Source organism: Atractosteus spatula, chromosome 1 (assembly GCF_055471065.1).
Source record: "Atractosteus spatula isolate fAtrSpa1 chromosome 1, fAtrSpa1.hap1, whole genome shotgun sequence".
Taxonomy (NCBI): domain Eukaryota; kingdom Metazoa; phylum Chordata; class Actinopteri; order Semionotiformes; family Lepisosteidae; genus Atractosteus; species Atractosteus spatula.
Genome location: NC_142706.1, coordinates 10980193 through 10998777, shown reverse-complemented (window position 1 = coordinate 10998777; position 18585 = coordinate 10980193). Strand labels below are relative to the sequence as shown.

Sequence of the window (18585 nt, the reverse complement as noted above, 5' to 3'; positions counted from 1 at the left end):
TCAGAAGTAAATGTTGATCAACATACTTGTTTAATTTGTGTTTGCTCTTTAAGTGTACTGAATCCTTCATTTTGACATCTATAATGTGTGCGTCTTGGGTTGTTTTGTTTGCTGTATAAGTCTATTATGCTGTAATCCAAACTGCTATACCACTCTGTAACATGCAACATTTGCACTTTTTCTCCAGTGTTTTGAACGGAGATCAGGCAAGTTAATAATAAAGATATTTGACCCTTTTTAGACTCTGTCTTGGTTTCCTGACATTTCACTGATCACCAGGCTCTGCTGCCCGAGTGTGCTTTGAGCAGGGTCTCTCTCAGGTCGCGTCACGCGTCCTGCTCTGGGTGAGTCACCCGTTCTCAGGATGATGATTAACATCTGAGAGCCGATCAGCGATCGGCGCTGTAGCTCTTCGGTTAACCAGAGCTCCCTCAGGGAAGTGCAAGCCCTGCCTTGTTTGGGCACAACGAGCCAGCACGTCACAAGCCACTAACCCGTTTCCTGCCCCCAGTGAGCGGCCGAGGGCTTTCGAAAGGTTACAAACAAGAGGAGACCATCTGGAGAGGAGACGTCTGTCTTGTTTTTGTAGTTGGTGGCCTACTGGTCACAGGATCTCATCTAGTTGTGTCTTGAAGGGAGCCGGGGTGTTGCACATCATGGCTGGGTAGCTTGTTCCATACTCCCACAGCCCTGTGGATAGAGAAGTGCCTCCTCCTCTCAGTTTTAAACACACTTTTACGTAGTTTCCACTATTTCAAAAACAAAAGATTCAGAAAAGGTTCAAAAAGGTGGGTGTAAACTCGGCTGTTCCAGCTCTGCTTTGAATTATTCCTTTAAGGTTAATGGAAAATTGGGATTTTTTTTACAAGTTTGGCACTGTAACAGAAAAAAAGTGCTATTTGGACATACCTGTATACTGATCTTTTCCTGTATATTAACGTAAACTCCTTTTTTCCAATCGCACCGGAGTCTGGCCACAGACCTGCAACTGGAAGCACACTCTGCACCAGCCTGTGCTGTCGAATAATTTCCGATCAGTCCTCAGGTCCACTGAGTTGGAAAGAATCTGGGGATGGCGATGGCGATGCCTCATGGGATAAAAAGCTAATGACTGGTAATGACTCTAACTCAGATCTTGATAGGTTTCAGAATGAGGTGTTGCTTTGTATACAGACATACTGTAGATATGTCTGTGTATGCATTTACATTTCTTATTTCTATGCAAGATCTGGGTTCAGTTCCTAGAGTGTTATCTGTTTGTATGTTCTCCTCGTGTTGCCTGCACGGTCTTCCTCTGTACATTCAATGTACTGTGTTCTCTATCCAAACCTGTCAATGGAATAAACAAGAGGGTTTCAATCATTCGATCCCACATTGCTAATTACACCCAGTGCAGTGGCACTGATTAGGAATACCAAAGAACATGAGCACTGTGTTGGAGCTCAGAAGTGATACTTTGGAAACTTGATGTTCAGACCTCAACGTTGAAAAAGCGAAGTTGATTTTTCTTATTGACAACAGAAGGACTCCCCCGGTGTACCACTGATCACATCAATATATAGGGACAGTTGATCTCGGTGTGATCATCTCTATCAATCTTAAGCAGTGCGCCTGTGTTAATGCAGCTATAAAAACCTAAACAACTGAAACGCTTTGGTGTGAAGCATGTTTTATCAAGCTAATGTCATAATCTAAAAGTTACAACGTCTCGAACTGTGTCTTACCACGCCTAAGTCTACTGATGTTGATCAGTCCCTCTCGGACTATCATCTGTTTCTTCTTTTTCCATCTGTGAGATTAATTATATAAATTAATGAAAAAGAAGCTCTAGCCATTTTGAAAACATTTTCAGTTTTCATCCTTCCAATAAAATGTATCACATTAGTGCTTGTAAACTACTTGAGATGTATGTAATGTGTAGTGCAATGCAAAATGTGGGTCCAAATTGTTGTGTGCTACACTGAGCTGGTACACTCTGTGTCCTGGGACACATGAGGTATTTATCTGTTTGTAGCCATGTGCTAGAGTCAGCTTAGTATCCTAGTGCACAGTTTTTCAGCTCTGAATCAACACTGTAGTTTTCATTGGGATTATCAGGGCCTAAAAACCTCATCATCGAATGATCAGGGTCTAACATCAGCCACTGTCAGTAAAACAGTAAAACAGATTCACCCAACCTCATCAGCGTCGGCTGTGGTGATTTCTAATACAATGACATGACAATTTGACGGCTGTTCATTTTTTATCACAGTTCGGGTGAGATGAAATAAATGCAGGCAAATGCGAACAGACTCACAGCTGCATGCCCCTTGTGAAAAACACAACTAGAAAGTGCTGAGGCTGCGCCACAGACTGGCAAAGCTTGAGCAAGCCCTGATCAGCAGCCCCTGCTACAGCACAGCACCGCAACAGAAGACTCTGCAAAACAGCCAGCCCTCTGCTCTGCAAGGATGAGCCAGCACGTGTTCTGATGTTATTAACTCTTTCCCAGTTTAAGACACAAGATCAGTTGCGTAGCACAGGGAATCTTTCATCTGGATGTACCCACCCAGGTGCTTTTAACCCTCCTCCAAGAATTTTCCTCAAGTGCTCCAGAGAGCCACCTCTGCCCTTATAAACATTCTTTGTGGTACACCGTGGCGAAAGACATTGTGTCCATAAAGCTTAGAGATGAGTGGTATCAGCAAGAAACGGTACAAACTGCAGGAAACTATAAAAGCAAAGCGAGACGGATGCATAGATTTTGCCTGGAAAAAAGCATGCAAAAACAGCAACAGTACCATGCCTTCCAGATGAGCTGTGAGAGAACCAGACAGTGGTTGATTAAGAAAGGGAGCTCGTGGTGTCAGGCACTGCAAGCATATACGCCAGTAGAGCACACAGGACCTGTATCTGTAAGGTCCCTTAGTCAGGCTGTGAATTTCAAGCAAAGATTCAACCAAGAAGACCAAGGAGCTTTTAAAACATGCCAGGGATAAAGTTGTAGAAGGGCACAGATCAGGAGAAGGCTATAGAAACACTTTAAATACCCTTATTATCTCTTTGAGTGTGGTCAAATTTATCATTAAGAAGTGGAAGGCACACAGACGTTGCCAAGATTAGGCTGTTCTTCCACGCTTTCAAAGGACAAAACTAGTTTTGCCACCCTAAGGCCAAAAGACTTCGAAAGAGTTGCGGAGGTCAGCGGTTGAGATGGGAGAAAATATCCATGATTCAACAATATCGCAGTCACTCCATAAAGGCAGCTTGTACTGTATGTGACTGCCCATAAACATCTCAAACCCCGAAACAGTAAGACCAAGAAAGTGAATTTCCTGGAGTGGCCCAGACTTTAATCCAATTGAGGATGAGACCTGAAAACTGCTGTTCATAAGTAATCCCCAAGCAACATGGGAGAGCCTGAGTGAATCTGACAAGAAGAAAGGACAAGAGCTGCACCAAGCCGCTAAACCATACTCACGATACTTGTAGCTGAAATTGGCAGTAGTGGTGAGGGGTGTGGACTGCAGGATTGCGTAAGTCCTTATTATACCGCTGTTGTTCCCTTTAGCAAGGTACTTCACTCAGATTGGCTCAGTAAAATATGTTTAAATGAGTACGAGTGTAAGTCACTGTTTATAATAGTGTCAAGCAAATGAAAAATTTCACAACAACAATGAGGTAATTATGCATCTAAGCATTGTTTTAGAGACAGAAAAGAACATGTAAGGAGGACACTTTGAAAATATAAGAAAGACATTGACAGACCAATCTTGTGGTGTTATGAAAGAATTGGTTCAAAAATATTTTGTTGAAATCAGTTTAATGATTTTACTTGAAACATGCAGTATGACAAATGAAAAAGAAAACAGATCTATACAAAATGATGTTGTGGTGAAGTACAGCAGAGCTGTGGTATCCTTCAAGACCATATTGGAAATATTATAACAGCAAATCATTCTGATTTACACACATAAATAGTGACATTATGAAAATTTGACAAAAATATTTGTACACAGTACCCTTAGAGTTACATTAACTAACTCACTTATAAAAAAATTACAGTAAGCAACATTTTTGTCGACTTTTAATGTGAAAAAGACAAAAAGAGCTGCTACTACCATAAATATAGTTTAATTTTACTTCTGTGACATTAAGTGTTTTCGTGCTGATGTGTTGAAAACCAGGACATGACTGACCTGCGACAGAACAGGCTCTTAATCTTACAGCAAAGAAGAACCATGGTTTAAAGCCTCTGTAAAGATCAAGCAGTGTGTATGCGTTGTGCCCACGAGATATGCAGCTGAGCTGAATGTCAGCCTTGAAGAAGATGTTTGAAAATCCATCTTGGGCTGACACAAGCCTCTGCTGCCCATATCATTGGCCTATCTGGCAACCCAAGCCTACAACAACAACAGACTGAAATGCTTTTATAGCCTTATAAACCCTAAATTTTAACCCTGGAAAATGAGGAACACAGAATGTTCCATGCTGTTCACATAAATTTAGTCTGATAAATGTTCAATATTAGAACACCTTTTTCAGTGTGCTAGAAATTCCATGTTCCTTGACACTGGTTAATTTACATGTTTTTAAAAACATCCTCCATCCAAATCCGAAATCCGTAAAAGTCTTTTAAACAGCACCAGTTCAAAGTCAAAGAACCACATTTGAGCATTTTAGCTTCTTGAACGTTAATGTCACAATGTTAAATTCCATTAGACAATATCCCTAGTTCTGATACGAGGCTAACGATAAATATCATGGTGTCAAACACAATAGCTGGGAGGTGTAAATGAGTGCAGGGACAATGGCCACAGAACTCAATACAAGAAAGATGGGATGTGTCGAGTCTACAACATACACATCCATATAGTCAGTCCTCGTTCTGAAGGATACACCGTTGATGATATTCCGAAGGGAAACAGTCAAAGCATGAGACTCCTTTACATATACAGTTACAGACATCAATAATAGCTGGAATTACAGCTGGTGAATTAATGTACATTCTTATAAAGTACCTTGAATTACCTGTCTAATGACAGTGGTCTATTTTACATATATTGCCTCACGAACCAAAGTTTACTGCATGAGAACATGAAAAACGATTATCCAATTCATAAAAATATAATATTTTTTGTTTGCTGCACGTCCATTAATTTACTGATCCTTTTAAATGTCATAAAACACGTATGTGTAATCACAGTAGTGCTGTTATTTTTCTCACTAGCAGTGTTGCCCCAAGTCATACAAAGGCAGTTTAATCAGAGCAAGTCGGGACAAGTCAGATTTCTAATGCAAATTTCGACGAACGTCTGACGCCGCGAAATGGAATTCACACTACGCACGAGCAAACTTAAACTGATGAACGATAAAAAGAAAGTTCAGTTTTTCGGTCAGACTTTTTTCGTTCGTGTTTAAATCTGTGGGAAGTTTATCAGGCTGGTTCAGCGGGGTGACGACTGCTATCTCGTTAAATAAAACGCGAAACGAAGCGCTTCCTCTTCCTCTGTGCAAGTCACTCAGCTGCCCGTCATTCCTGGGGCTGCTGCTGCTGTGAGCCAGTCTCCGCACTTCCCAGATCGGCATTGTTACCTGGTACATAGCCCCCCCTGAAGGGGCTGGTTTAGTATTGGCAACGGAAAGGAAGTCATTAAAATATCTTGCACTGGTTCACGTCGAAGAACCTCCTTCTGTTTTGCTTTTTGGTCTGGTTGACAGCGGTCCGCACCGCGCACTCGAACACCTGCTGCACCCCCCGATTGCTGAGGGACGAGCACTCCAGGTAGCCCTTGGCTCGGATGTCGTGGGCCAGCCTCTTCCCCTCGGTGGAGGTGATGCAGTGGGCCCTGTGGGGCCCCATCTCCCGCTGGTCCGTCTGCGTCGCCACCACCAGCACCGGGGTCCGCGGCAGGTTTTCTCTCACCTCGCTGATCCACTTGTGGCGCACGTTGACGAAGGAGGTGTGGTTGGACACCGAATAGCACAGCAGGATCACGTCGGCCTGCTGGTAGGACATGGGCCGGATGTTCTTGAAGGTGTCGCTGCCCGCGGTGTCCCACAGTCCCAGGCTGATCTGTATGCCGTCCATGAACACCTCCACGCCTGTGTTCTCGTACACCGTGGGCGTGTAGCAGTCCGGGAAGGTCTCTGAGGTGAAGCGCACCAGCAGGGCGGTCTTGCCTACCGCCGTGTCGCCGACTAAAACACACTTGATCGAGTTCATGGTTTGCTTGCTCTGCCTGGAGTCTTTCTTGCGGAAAAGGGGGATGGAAAGGGGACAGCTCCAGGCACCTGAAGGGCTTGTTTAACGTCTAGCGCAGTACATGCACTCCCACTGTGCTTCCTTGTGCCTGGGATTGAACCATGAAACTCTCGCTCCGTTAAGATATTCCACAACTGGTCATTGCCTCCAGAGCTGGAACACGAAGACACCTGCAACAAAATTGAAACGCATATTACTGTAAGAACGAGAAGCTCATCTGTAACACTGGCACTGTCTAAATCTGGTAACTTCAACTCACTGCTCTTTGTCTGTGTACTATGCCATTGAGTGTACCATACAGCAGGCCGCCTCATCATTTCTCATCAAAATTAATAAAATTTGCCCGTAGGCAACAAAGTGCATGATAAACTTCTTGAGATCTATAAAACTGTCTGTATTCTGTTTCTGTCTGGTTGTGTCCTTTGTTCTTATTGTTCAGCTTGGAGTTGATTTTCTCTTTGAAAATGTAATTTTCGGTTTTGCGGTGTGCTGGGAAAATCCGAACCGTCGCACCTCCAATGTGCAAGAGCATGCAAATGAACAAACCCCTCGTGTGTATTAGTGCGGCGCAGAGCCCTGTCACAAAAATCCTCAGTGTTTTAAGAGGGAGTCCGTATGTGCAAAACGAACAACTACTCCGTGGAGCTGCTGGTGCAGCAGCTATTGCAGTCACAGCAGGCCCTTTGATACAGTATATAACATGACGAGTCGAAACAGCCTGGTGCAGATACAGGCCTTGAGCAGCTCACACGCAAATCTACAACACACTCTTGTCACCACAGCTCAGGAAGTTACCCTCCGGACATCGCATGTGAACATACATCACAAGCCTTAATTCACCGCCTGTCACTAATCCCTCTGCATCAGACCTTCAGAGCTCACGTCTGCTGATTATTTCTTTTTTCAATAACAGTAACACTGCAAACAATCAACATGCACTTTTCTGTAAGGATCCATACTTCAGAAGGAGGCCAGAACAGGTTAGGAGATACATTATGAGCAATATTAGCATCCATGCATCTGAGTGGTACAATAATCGCATAATAATTTTTAAGCAGCCACCAATTAAAGGAAATTGTTTTTCCATCGTCAGGCATTTATTTCTGTGGTTCACATCAGTACTGTATTGGAGCATATTATTATGTGCGAGAGTGAACTTGTGGAAAGAGAGATATTCTATCCACATTTACAGTAAGTGGCACATACTCTTAGGTCATATAGTGGCAAGAAAGATGGTGCTGTATAGATGAGCCCTCAAAAGTAGGTGACTCAAGCACAAGGGTTAAAGAACAGTGAGGAGCAGCTGCAGTAGTATTTTCCCCGAAAGCCAATTAAAACTCCGTGTTCATTCCTAACCCAATCCAGTCCAATGAGAGTGGCACACCAGGCCTGGTACATCTCTAAGACTGACCATGGTAGTCATAATGAACAAGGAAGACTTGTAATCTGGCACTGCTCTAACTGTGTACATCGGTGTTTTCCTTTCTGGTGGTCTGGTGGCCTAAGGCTGTGTCAGGCAGTTACGAAAACTTGTGCCCCAGTTGCGTTTGGCTCCAAAAGCTGACTGAGCTGTGAGCAGAAAAGTGCTGGAGGTCAAAGGTCCATATCGCCTGGGGTGCAGGCAGGAGCCTCCTTTTAATGCCAATGACTTGAGTAATTAAAAACTATTAAAAACTTCCCCCACCTGTACATTCATTTTTCCTACTAGGGTTTTGATGATCAGTTTGATAGATCCATCTATAGTCTTTGAATTGAAATGGTTTCAAAGTTGAAGAGGGTTTTGTATTGTTTAGGCTGAACACTGACTTCCTATATTCCCCTCAATCAGTTCCTTTTTTATTTGCCTTCACCAGACAATTGTGTTGCAATATCAGCGGGCTTTACACTGGCAGTTCAGAAAGTAAAACCGCAAACCTTTCTCTGGAAATAAGGCTTCCTTTGGTGAAAAACAAGACTACACATCGAAATGACCCAAGAGTATTTGAATTGCCAGTGTGTTGGTGTAACTGCAAATAAGCAAAGGGTAAGAAATACTGTAAAAAAATAAAACCATGTGGATGGTTTTCCTCTTCAAAAAGAAGCTGACACCCGCATCTGAACCTGAACAAAATGTGTTGCTTCATAAACTTCCTTTTGATAAGACTTTATCAAGCCTTTTCATTTCATACCGAGTGTTTCAGATGTACTTGGTTATTTCCTCCCCATCTGACCACTCCACTCCTGCAAGATTTACGCCAAGAGCAGCTCATTCTGCTCTTTGTTTTCATTCACACAAAACCGAGATGAAACATTACCCTACCTGATGTACAAAATGCTCTTCAAGTTTAATACTTCACAAAACAATTCATAAAAGAATAAAAAAATAATTCAGTGCCTTTTCATGATACTTTGAATACATGTAACCAAAAGGTATACGGCATGAGCATATACTTTTAATGCCACATGAATTAAACAGAACAAAAACTCATTCATCCTAAAAAAGTCAAGTTGATATTTTTCAGATGTCTATCTAAGTAATGTTTTAGGTCCCTGTGTTTTTCAATAATGTCAGTTAGGGAAATGTTTGTTTTACTTACTGTAAAGAGATTTATTTTGTCCAAATTATAAACCTAGGTCTTTTCTGTACAAACATCACTTGTGAATAACGCCTTGGTAGTGGAATAATTCAGAAAGACTATTCTTCCTAGACTTCGAACAATTAAAAGTAGGAAATTTAAACCTGTTTCTATGAAAAGTTGTTGTATGTGCTTACTGGCCTGTAAGGTTTTTCTCAGGACTCTGTGGTCGACAAGCAGAAATTACTGGGATTGTCAGAAAATCACCATGCTAATTTTAAAAAATGATTCAGTTTTAACTATCCTTCTTGTTCATAAATGACTATCATACATTACTTAATATTTATATTATGCATCATGTTTTTTATTGCTGGTGGTGTAAATTGCAATATAGCTACTTGTCAAAAAATGATTTTAATTTCAGTTCTTGCAGCATTCGGGCTTGTGTCAAACTGTATTACTTGAAAGTACATATTTAAAACATTTTGCTACCAAGCTGTAGCTTACACATTTAGTAAAATATTAAGTTTCCTGATCAGGCAAGAATATGGCACGTTTTTCTAGAAAACTATGTAAAGCTGATAAAGTTTGTAAGGAGTGAAATTTCACACAGGAATTCACTCTCTCTGGGTGCCAATTTATCAGTTAACCCAAGTGAACCTCATTATTACAGTTTTTTTAAAGTTTGTGTTTAGGTGTATTGAATGGTGATAATTATGTTGTTTTTTTTACAATATCAGTCCCATTATTAGTATAACAAAAAAACATTAAAAATATAAAACAGCAACTGGTTAGTAGCTTATTCTTTTTCGCCTGCATTTTTAAAAAATAGCTGTCCTGTGCTAGTCTGTTGTTTTCGACCTTTTCAGGGTTAGTTTTAATATCAGTTTTGTTGAATGGGGCTAGGCAGGTATTAGTGTAGCTGTGTCTGCATCAGCTTCAAACGCAATGCTGTACTACTTGACTCCACCTGAAATCTCCCTTAGAACCTGTCCCTTAGATTAAAAAAAAAATTATTGCTGAAAATTGATCTTCAGGAGCCTGGTTTTGAAACAGGAGAGCACACACTTTTCAAAGTTTAAAAACAATAACTGTTGTTTGGTTTGTTTCAATTCTTTTTAGTGGGTATAACAAAGACAATTGATTAACGAAAAAGAATAAAGAAATGTACAGTTCTATCCCAGGTAAAATGTTAAAATGATTTTCTGAACATGATTTTTTGGAAAATGTTGACCTCAGACTCTCGCTGAATAACTATACACAGCAGTTTCCAACCAATGTACAACATTGATGGTTTCTTACTGTATATCTGCCCATTTTATTCACAAATAAAAATAATATTTGTCTGTACTGCAATTGTGAGCACGGTGTTATAGAAGAGCAGGCAAGACAAATATAATGAATATATATCTACACCCATCTGAAAACAAGAGTCACTTGCACTCCACACTGTTTCAGAACACAATCTGCTGTTTTTACTGGACAGATCAGGAAAGAAACACATCATGGTTTGGATTTTTAAAAGGCTCTTATACAGAATTAAATTAAACTGCACCAAGATTCACACAGCATGCGTTTGCAACACAGGCCACACTGTAGTAAAAATAAAGATGAATGGTTGGTTTCCGTTGCTGGTGTGCTTGGTATTGCAATACATGCCTTAAGTCTTCAAACTGACAATCTGGGCGATCAGAAGTTTCCCAATTTTAACAACCTGTGAGAGAGGCTCCTTGTACATTCAGAAGTACCAACAAGGTGATTTAAAAGTCTTTTTCACGTCGTTGTGAATTCTGCATTTCATCTCTGAGCTAATCAAGTCATTCATCTGGAGTTATTACAAATGCCAATGACTAGTATTCTCTTTTAAATTCGGGGTACCAGTTTAACAAGAGCAATATTGTTTGCTTAGCTTTCTGGAGATTACTGTTTAAAGATGCAAATCTAGCAAAAGAAAATGCAGGTGTGCAAACGTGAGACCTTTTTCTGCTTAAGGGGTTTGGCAGTTTTAGTGGGATTTTATCTGGAGATGGACACAGTGGAAGAGATTCTGCACCGGACCATGAATCTTTCAAAGCTGCCCAGTGCCCAGAATTGCATATCTTCAAATATATTACCTAATAAGCCCTAAGTCCAAATGTACAATTCACATGAGCACAGTGCACTCTTTCATACCCATCAGACATGTCTAGAGTTATGTAACTGCTTGAATAAGGACACTGAATAAATACGTCACCTCTGTATTCTATATTGTAGAAACATTCATTCTTAAAAGAGCTTAGTCTGGGTGAGAAGAGAACAGACGTCATTTAGAAATGTTTAAGTTTAATTGACCTTCCATCCATCCTTCTTCTAACCTCTTTATCTGATGCAGGGTTGCAGGAGAGGCTGGACAGGAGGCGTCAATCACAGGACAGACACAGACACACACACACTCCCAGCTGGTGCCAGTTTTCCCAGAAGCCTATTAATCTAGCAGTATGGGCAACAATGCTGGCCACTGCACCACCATACCACCCTGAACGTACTGCCCAAAACCTTCAAAAACTTGATTACAACTACTCGGGGTAAACTATACACGAGTAACTACTGCACAATACTGTAGAAGATCCTTCTCATTTACCAATTACTGTAAATCTAATTGGGTCAGTGCCGGGTTTCCCTTGTCGTTAACTGCATTTGTTCCACTCTACACATCCACATGGTTTAAAGATGACTTTTTGTACTATGAAGTCCAGATTTATCAAGATTTACTGTTAGCTTAAAGCAAAATGGCCGAAGAATGTCAGATGTAAATCGCCATAGAGCTGTGCTCCTGCATAGAGGAAACACATTTAGTAACAAAGAGTAGAAAGACACACAATATCTAAAACCTCCTCAGAGCAGTATGTGTAATTATGTACTCCACCCAGTGAGATTCACTCTAGGGACAACTGTATTTAATTTTACATTCAGCAGCAGTTGCAAAGATAAAGAAAGTCTCAAGAATGGCAGCTCTGAGATTTTTAAAAATACAATGTGTGTGGTTCAAGGCTTTGTGGATGGTGCTCACTGATGACATCACCTATCTCTTCTTGATACCCTTCACCTCATACTAGCAACCGCTTCTGGTCTGTGTGTCAGAACTAGTGCCTGGGGAAGTCAGACACCTCACAACTTTTTTTGCATCTACACACCACAAAGCATTTTGTTTTTTACAACTCTCCTGGATTAAAACAGAGTTAGGCGGATAAGTCGATGGGTTCTCCACAGCCGTGTCACAAGCATCTGGAGACAGAAACGATCAAGTCAGGAGTAACACAGAGGTCTTCTGCTTGGACTCTGTGATGCATTGAGACCACGATTCCCTCTGTTTCAGCACAGCAAGGCACTGTCAATTGAGACCAGCGGGCCAAAACAAACAAACCAGTCATTTCAAATCAAAAGGAAGCTCTCTTTCTTCCTCAATTGCCTGGTTTGGGTACACTGTATACTTGAAGAATGTGTTTCAAGATCACTTTTTTGCAGCAGGCTTTGTAGAAATCTTTTAAACGTCCTTTTCAATTGCCACCCCAAAAATCAGGGTGTGTTCAATGAACAGAACTCTCAGCCATGACACTCTGAGGCGGAAGACATCTAAGACGGAGGAGTGATTTTATATGTTTTGTTTGTTTAGTGAACCTCTAATCTTTCTCTTCGGTTGGTTGCCCATTCTGGCAGTTTCTCAGTTTGCTATCACCTGTTATCTAGGGCTCTTTACCAACAGGGTGGAATGTTGTGCACTGATCTTTTTATTGAGCCCCTGCATGTAGTTTACTATACAGTTTTGTCAAGAACTGACATCAATGAGATGCCCACCTGATTTTTCAAATTTCCTTTAAAATATTCTCATTTACAGTCTCAGTTCTATACCCCCTTTCAGGCACCTTCACTCTGCACAGAGATCCAGAGGAATTTAAACCAGCTATGCAGAAGCTTTTTATTTATGTAGAGTAAATGTGCAGTGTCTTTGACTAAGTTTACTAAGTTTCAACACTGCGACTCTTTTAAGCTGCATTACTACAGTCGCCATTTATGTATTACCAAGAACAAAAGGCAGTTTTAAATTCTCATGGTTCCTGTTTTCTGCACTTATTTCCCAACCCTTATCTTCCATTAAAATGTACATAGTGGTAAGTGAGTCTCGACTACATCCGCATTTAGTATAAGTTGAGTTCAGGTACATTTGGTGTACCCTTTGAGTTTAGCTTGACTTTATCAAATGGAATTATCATACGCTACATTCCACAGAAAAGAAATCTATCTGAACAGACCACGTAACTGCTGGAGAATGAACCCACAACCACAAAAGCCCACTTTGGGCTAACCGATGAAACTACGGAAATGAAATGCAAAGTAAATGATCTTCAGGACTGGTGATCAGTGACACCACCAAACTCTGCTTGAGGGATTGAAGACGTACTGCTCAGTTCTGGTGCTAAGTGAAAAGCGGTTCATCTTGCTTTGTAAAAGGCCAGGTTTTTAATTTTTTTTCACTAGGAACCCGGACTGGCTTATGTTCAATTTTAAGTTATTTTGTGTTATCAAAAATGAGCGCTGAAAATGAAGAGCCCTATAATTACTATTCAAGCAGGACATTGTAACTATTGTGAAACTGGACATTTCCATGCCTTAAATATCCTCTACTACAACATTTTCTAGTAGCAATAATATAAAGCTTTATTTTATATAGTGCCTATTATAGTAACTTCTCAAAGCGCTTTACAGTGAGAAAAAAGTTAACAAGTAGAAGACGTAACAAAATTGTCACAATTAAACACAAGGGTTTGGAATGCAGAAGAAGACCCATGGGCAGAAACTGAACCAATTAAATAAAGGTCTTTCTGAAGAACAAGGCTTTGAGTCTGGATTTGAAAGAGCTCAGTGGAGGTGATTCTCTGTTACCCTTAGGGATAGACTTCTAGAGTTCTGGGCATAGCAAGGGAAGGTCCTGTCACCCATAGTATGAAGACCAGCTAGTGGGATGAACAGGAGACCTGGGTCAGATGAATGAAGGTTGCAAGGTGGGGAGTAGGAAGATAATACCTCCTGAGGTGCCAAGCCTTGCAGAGCTTCATAGGTGAGCATGAGGATTTTGAAGTCAAAACAAAACTTGACAGGAAGCCGATCCAAGGACTTCAGGATAGAAGCATGCAACCAAGTCAGGATTCTGCCTAATTCTGCACAAAGCATAGTTTAGTTGTGGGCAATTCACTATTTTAAAGTGAACAAACAATGTAACAATGTAGGGGTTATTTTTTAATTCAGCTTCGTCTTGCAGCATATGTCTGGTCTCTGCTGTTATATGACATTAACTGACACGTTACACAAGTGAATCCACCTTATCTACAAAGTGCCAGCATTTCAGCTCACATTATTCTTGTCCGTTGCGTCTGCTTGATATCGAAAGTAAAGAACTCCTAAACAAGACTAACCAGTGAACAACCTTATGACATTAAGGATCAGAGATATAAAGGAAGATTTATTGATTTTGTTGGTTGCTTTGTCTTAGTTTTAGGATGATTTTAAAGAGTTGCTTTCTTTTTTAAAACAAACGATCTTGACAATATTGTTAAGGTAAACAAGTACAACTTGAATTATATACTGTATACCTTGGGTCACTGGACTCTCAACTCCACTGACCAAATCATCCCATGAGCATCTCCTCCTCATTTACAATATTTATATGTTTACATATAAAAACACAAGTAAAACGTTGACATTTCCTCGATTTTAAACAAAACAATTCCATATTGTTCAACTTTAAGGGGCCACCGTACAGAAGCTGTGAAATGCTTTGTTGTTAAAAGACCGTGATCAATTCCTAATCACAAGGCAAAGCCTTCTAGGCTGAGTGATTTATGCACTACAAAAGAAAAGGGAGTGTTTAGGACATAGAAGAAGGCAGAGAATCATCCTCAGGGCCATTAATGGAGTCTTGCATCTACAGATTTTTGGTGATCTTGTTCCAGACAAACATATTTATCAGATCCAGAAACAGAAATGTCAAGCGACAGTGTCATCAACTGGAACCTGAATTCTGGAAGGCGGGTTTGTCTACGTTACTTAGAAGCAGAAACCAACTTGACACGTATTTGAGAAGTCTGAGGCCTTGTCGAGAATGATAATATACAAACACATTTATTATAGACATAACATCAACAAACCAGACCTAAACTGAAAATAAGCATTCTTAAGTCTCCTATTTAAGTCCCTAATAATAGTACAAATAAATCAAATAACAATCCAAAATAATACAGTTAATATGTGTACTGACCTATACAGCTGTCTCCAATTCATTACACAAATGTGTCAAAGTTATACGGTTGACAGAAAACACCTCATTTTAGCCTGGTATGATCTGAGTGAACATGTCTAAATAAAATATTTTTAACATAAATAAGAACTACAGCCTGAGACCATCTTCTGTATTAGCCCAGCTAGCAGAGAATAATCATGACAATATTTCCAGTTTTCAAATGTGTTGTTTGTGTGATTAACTACAGCGCAAAAGGAAAGCATGAAATTAAAAAGTAACTGCAAGTTACAATATGAAGAAAGTAATCAATTACAAATACTGCTCTTTTTACACTACCTAAATATGGGAAAGTAAAAAGATTAAAAATGTTTGGTAGCTGGTTAAAAGTGAAGTACTATCAGTGCAGATATTTAAATTTAAGAATTAATAGACTGCTTTTAAATTATATTACAAAAGTTGTTCATTTTATGAACTTGTGAAACAAATATCTTTAATTTTCCCTTTTGACTTCTATGGAAAAGTTTCACTCAATTCAAATGAAAGTGTGTGATGGAAAGCATTGCTTATAAATAGCACAACTCAAAAAGATTTTCACAAGATAAAAAGCTTTTACTCAGTACTTATGATATGTGTGGCAACTGGCATACAGTACATACAACCAATTTCTACATATTTACAGGAAACCCAAATGATTTTTTATGACAAATTGAAAAACGTATTTACAAAAAAACTAAAAACGAATTTACTGTGCCACACATTTATTATTGAACACAACTGAAGCAGTTGACCGTTCCTGGCACTTAGCTAAATGTAATGTCTAAATTTCACTGCCACTAAAATCAATTTTAATATTGTTATTAATTCCATTCAGAGAAAGAGTGTCTTACTGAAAAGGTAGACTACCGCAAAATGATCTAATCCATTTTAAAAACTAAACATTTTTTCCCAGAGACAAGTAATTGGGAGAGTGCTTTGATATAAATTTTAGATTTACGGTGTCAACATGATTTTAAGATTTTCATTCCACATTTACTATTAGGGATGTACTGAGCTCAGCAATGAGTTCCCAAAGTTGTGGCTCCAGATGTTTGAACTAGGCATACATTGTCCCTCTAATAAAAAAAAGTAACTACTTTCCAAAAAGCAGTTTGTATTGTTGTAAAACTGTTCACTGTACAATGCAGTCAGTGGGTATAGGCCTTCTAATAAATAGATTGTCAGTACTGTAATGTCCAGCACAGACCTTATAAAAGATAAACGTTTACTATGGCACACAATGGTTAAAGCAGTAAAATATGGTGAAATCATAGTCAACTATAAGGAAGTGTGGCCTAAACCACTGTACATTTTATTTGCATGGTGTAAATATGGAAAATTATGGAAAAAAAAACAAAAAAAAATTGCTGTGCAACTTTCTCAGGCAAGCCTTGCACGATAGGAGAAAAACTGAGGGGCATGTACAGTAGTTAGGAGAATATTTACATTCAGCTTCAGGGTCACCACATTCCATTCTGGGAAACAAATGGATGACTACAGCAGGAAAACGCTACAATGAAAGACAATCCTACATGACACGTGAGGAGACTGAACAACGAGGGAAGGAGGTGTTAAACTAGGGAGCATATCGTTGGACTGTGGAAAGCTGGGACAAAAACCCACATGGAAATGGTGGAGAACATGCAGACTCCTCGCAGAAAACCGGCACCAACAGGCAAGCAGCACTGACTGCCACTCCACTGTCCTGCTCTGAGGAGGTTCCATGTACAAACCCAGTTTAAATGTTGAAATTCCCGCATTACATTGCTTGGTGGATAATGTCAGAAACCAAATTAATATTGCCTGCTCCCAGTCAAGCTGATCTTCATTTTATCAGGGTTTCTTGTACAAAGAAGTCCAGCTTCGCGAATACATTACATAGTCCGTATTTTCAACACCTGCCTTTTTTTAAAAAAAAATTGCTCTTTCTATTTTTAATACTTAATTAGACCATATCTGTGCCGGAGCTGTAACTGTTAGCAAAGGTGTTTCACCCGACGTTATTGTAACGGTTCCCCCCAGGTGTGCCATAGGGGCGAAGCGCCGCCATTTTGGGCCGAGATAGCGAGAGAAGTTTCTTTATAACTAAAGAGAAAAAAATAAGCTCATAAACGTGGGTACCGGTACATCACTTGACAGTTTTCGGGCTATTAATTGAAACGTAGGGCACTTTTCTAAATCCATAGCAAGGGCACCCACAGGTTTTGACAATAAGCACATGGGGAAATTTTAAAACCACCTCCACATCAATTGCAGAAATTTGAGTACGTGCAGACTTCCTTTCGAAACTGTCTCAGAACTACACAACAGGCTCAACAATACACGCTACAACGTTACACAGCCTGTGAATTATTGTATCACTTGAGACTTATAGTATAGTCCTACGAATGAGAATGATTTCTTTAGAATGTTTGATGAGACTTTACGTTAGAAAAATTATTTCGTTCACTGTTTCAATTTTCCTACCTGGTGTATAGACTTAATGAAAATATGTACTGTAATCATTTCAAAATCCTCCCCTTATCAGTCGTTCAACAGCAAGAAATGTTAGAGCACAGGATCTTTCAAGATGTTCTTATCCATCCTAACGGCAGGGGTATTTAGAAAAATACATTTCAACGATTTTGTGGAGCAAAAATCTTAAAAGTAATCGTTTATAATATTAATAATGTTGACCACAGCAGCATAGATATTGCTGAGACACTCTATTAAAACCATTCTCAGAACAATTATATTAATCTAGTTTTGTAATCTAAGGGTTACCCCCAGAGCGTAATAATAGAATATAATTTAAATATAAATATAAATTTGCCTTCAGTGCGAGGAAGGTGATCTGAACTCAAATTAATCTCAGTAGATTAAAATATGTTCCTTTTCTTAAAATACGTCTTCAGCTCCCTCAGCACCCAACACTTATCGTTACCTGTATCGCCACTGAAATTTAAAAAAAAAATGAAAATATAATGGCAATCGCCTTACCGTTTGAGCGACGGTTCCAAAACTGTAGCCCGCACAGGCTGCTGGAGGTGAAGAGCGGATGCGGGGTAACAATGTGAAGTTATGTATCTTTCCCCCCCTTCTCAAAAGAAAACACTTCTGTATCGAGAAGTACGGCTGAAACGAGTTTTCAACCGGAGCGGCGGGGGTCTGTTAAGGAGCACAGAGGCAGCCAGGATCACAGCGGCAGGGACACGGCTCGGGCGCTCCGGTCCGGCCGGTGTTGTGAGCGAAGGATGTCGAGCGGGCTGGAGGGCGCAGCTGAAACAGAGCCGACACTCGCAGCATCTTCCTGTCTGTGGGGGAGGTGGCCTTTACAGATCCGCGGCACCTTGTTCAACCGACAGTGCTCTGCTGCTGAGGTCATGCGCAAGTACAGCGCACAAGATACGGAGGATGAGTCTTCCTGTAAGCGTGCTCGCACAAGGAAAAAAGGCGTCCGGTGCGACATCATTCCTTAAGTGACAGGTGTCCGGGGG

The 18585-nt window shown here is 40.2% G+C and overlaps 1 protein-coding gene across 1 annotated transcript; it reads right to left on the bottom strand.

The window, feature by feature from the left end:
• Positions 1-3785: 3785 nt before the first annotated feature.
• On the bottom strand, positions 3786-18399 carry rhoh (ras homolog family member H). Its single transcript, XM_088910016.1, has 2 exons — positions 18089-18399; positions 3786-6414 (listed from the first exon to the last, which is right to left on the bottom strand). The coding sequence occupies exon 2, from the start codon at positions 6203-6205 to the stop codon at positions 5633-5635; it is 573 nt and encodes a 190-aa protein (XP_088766142.1). The 5' UTR covers positions 6206-6414; positions 18089-18399; the 3' UTR covers positions 3786-5632.
• Positions 18400-18585: the final 186 nt, after the last annotated feature.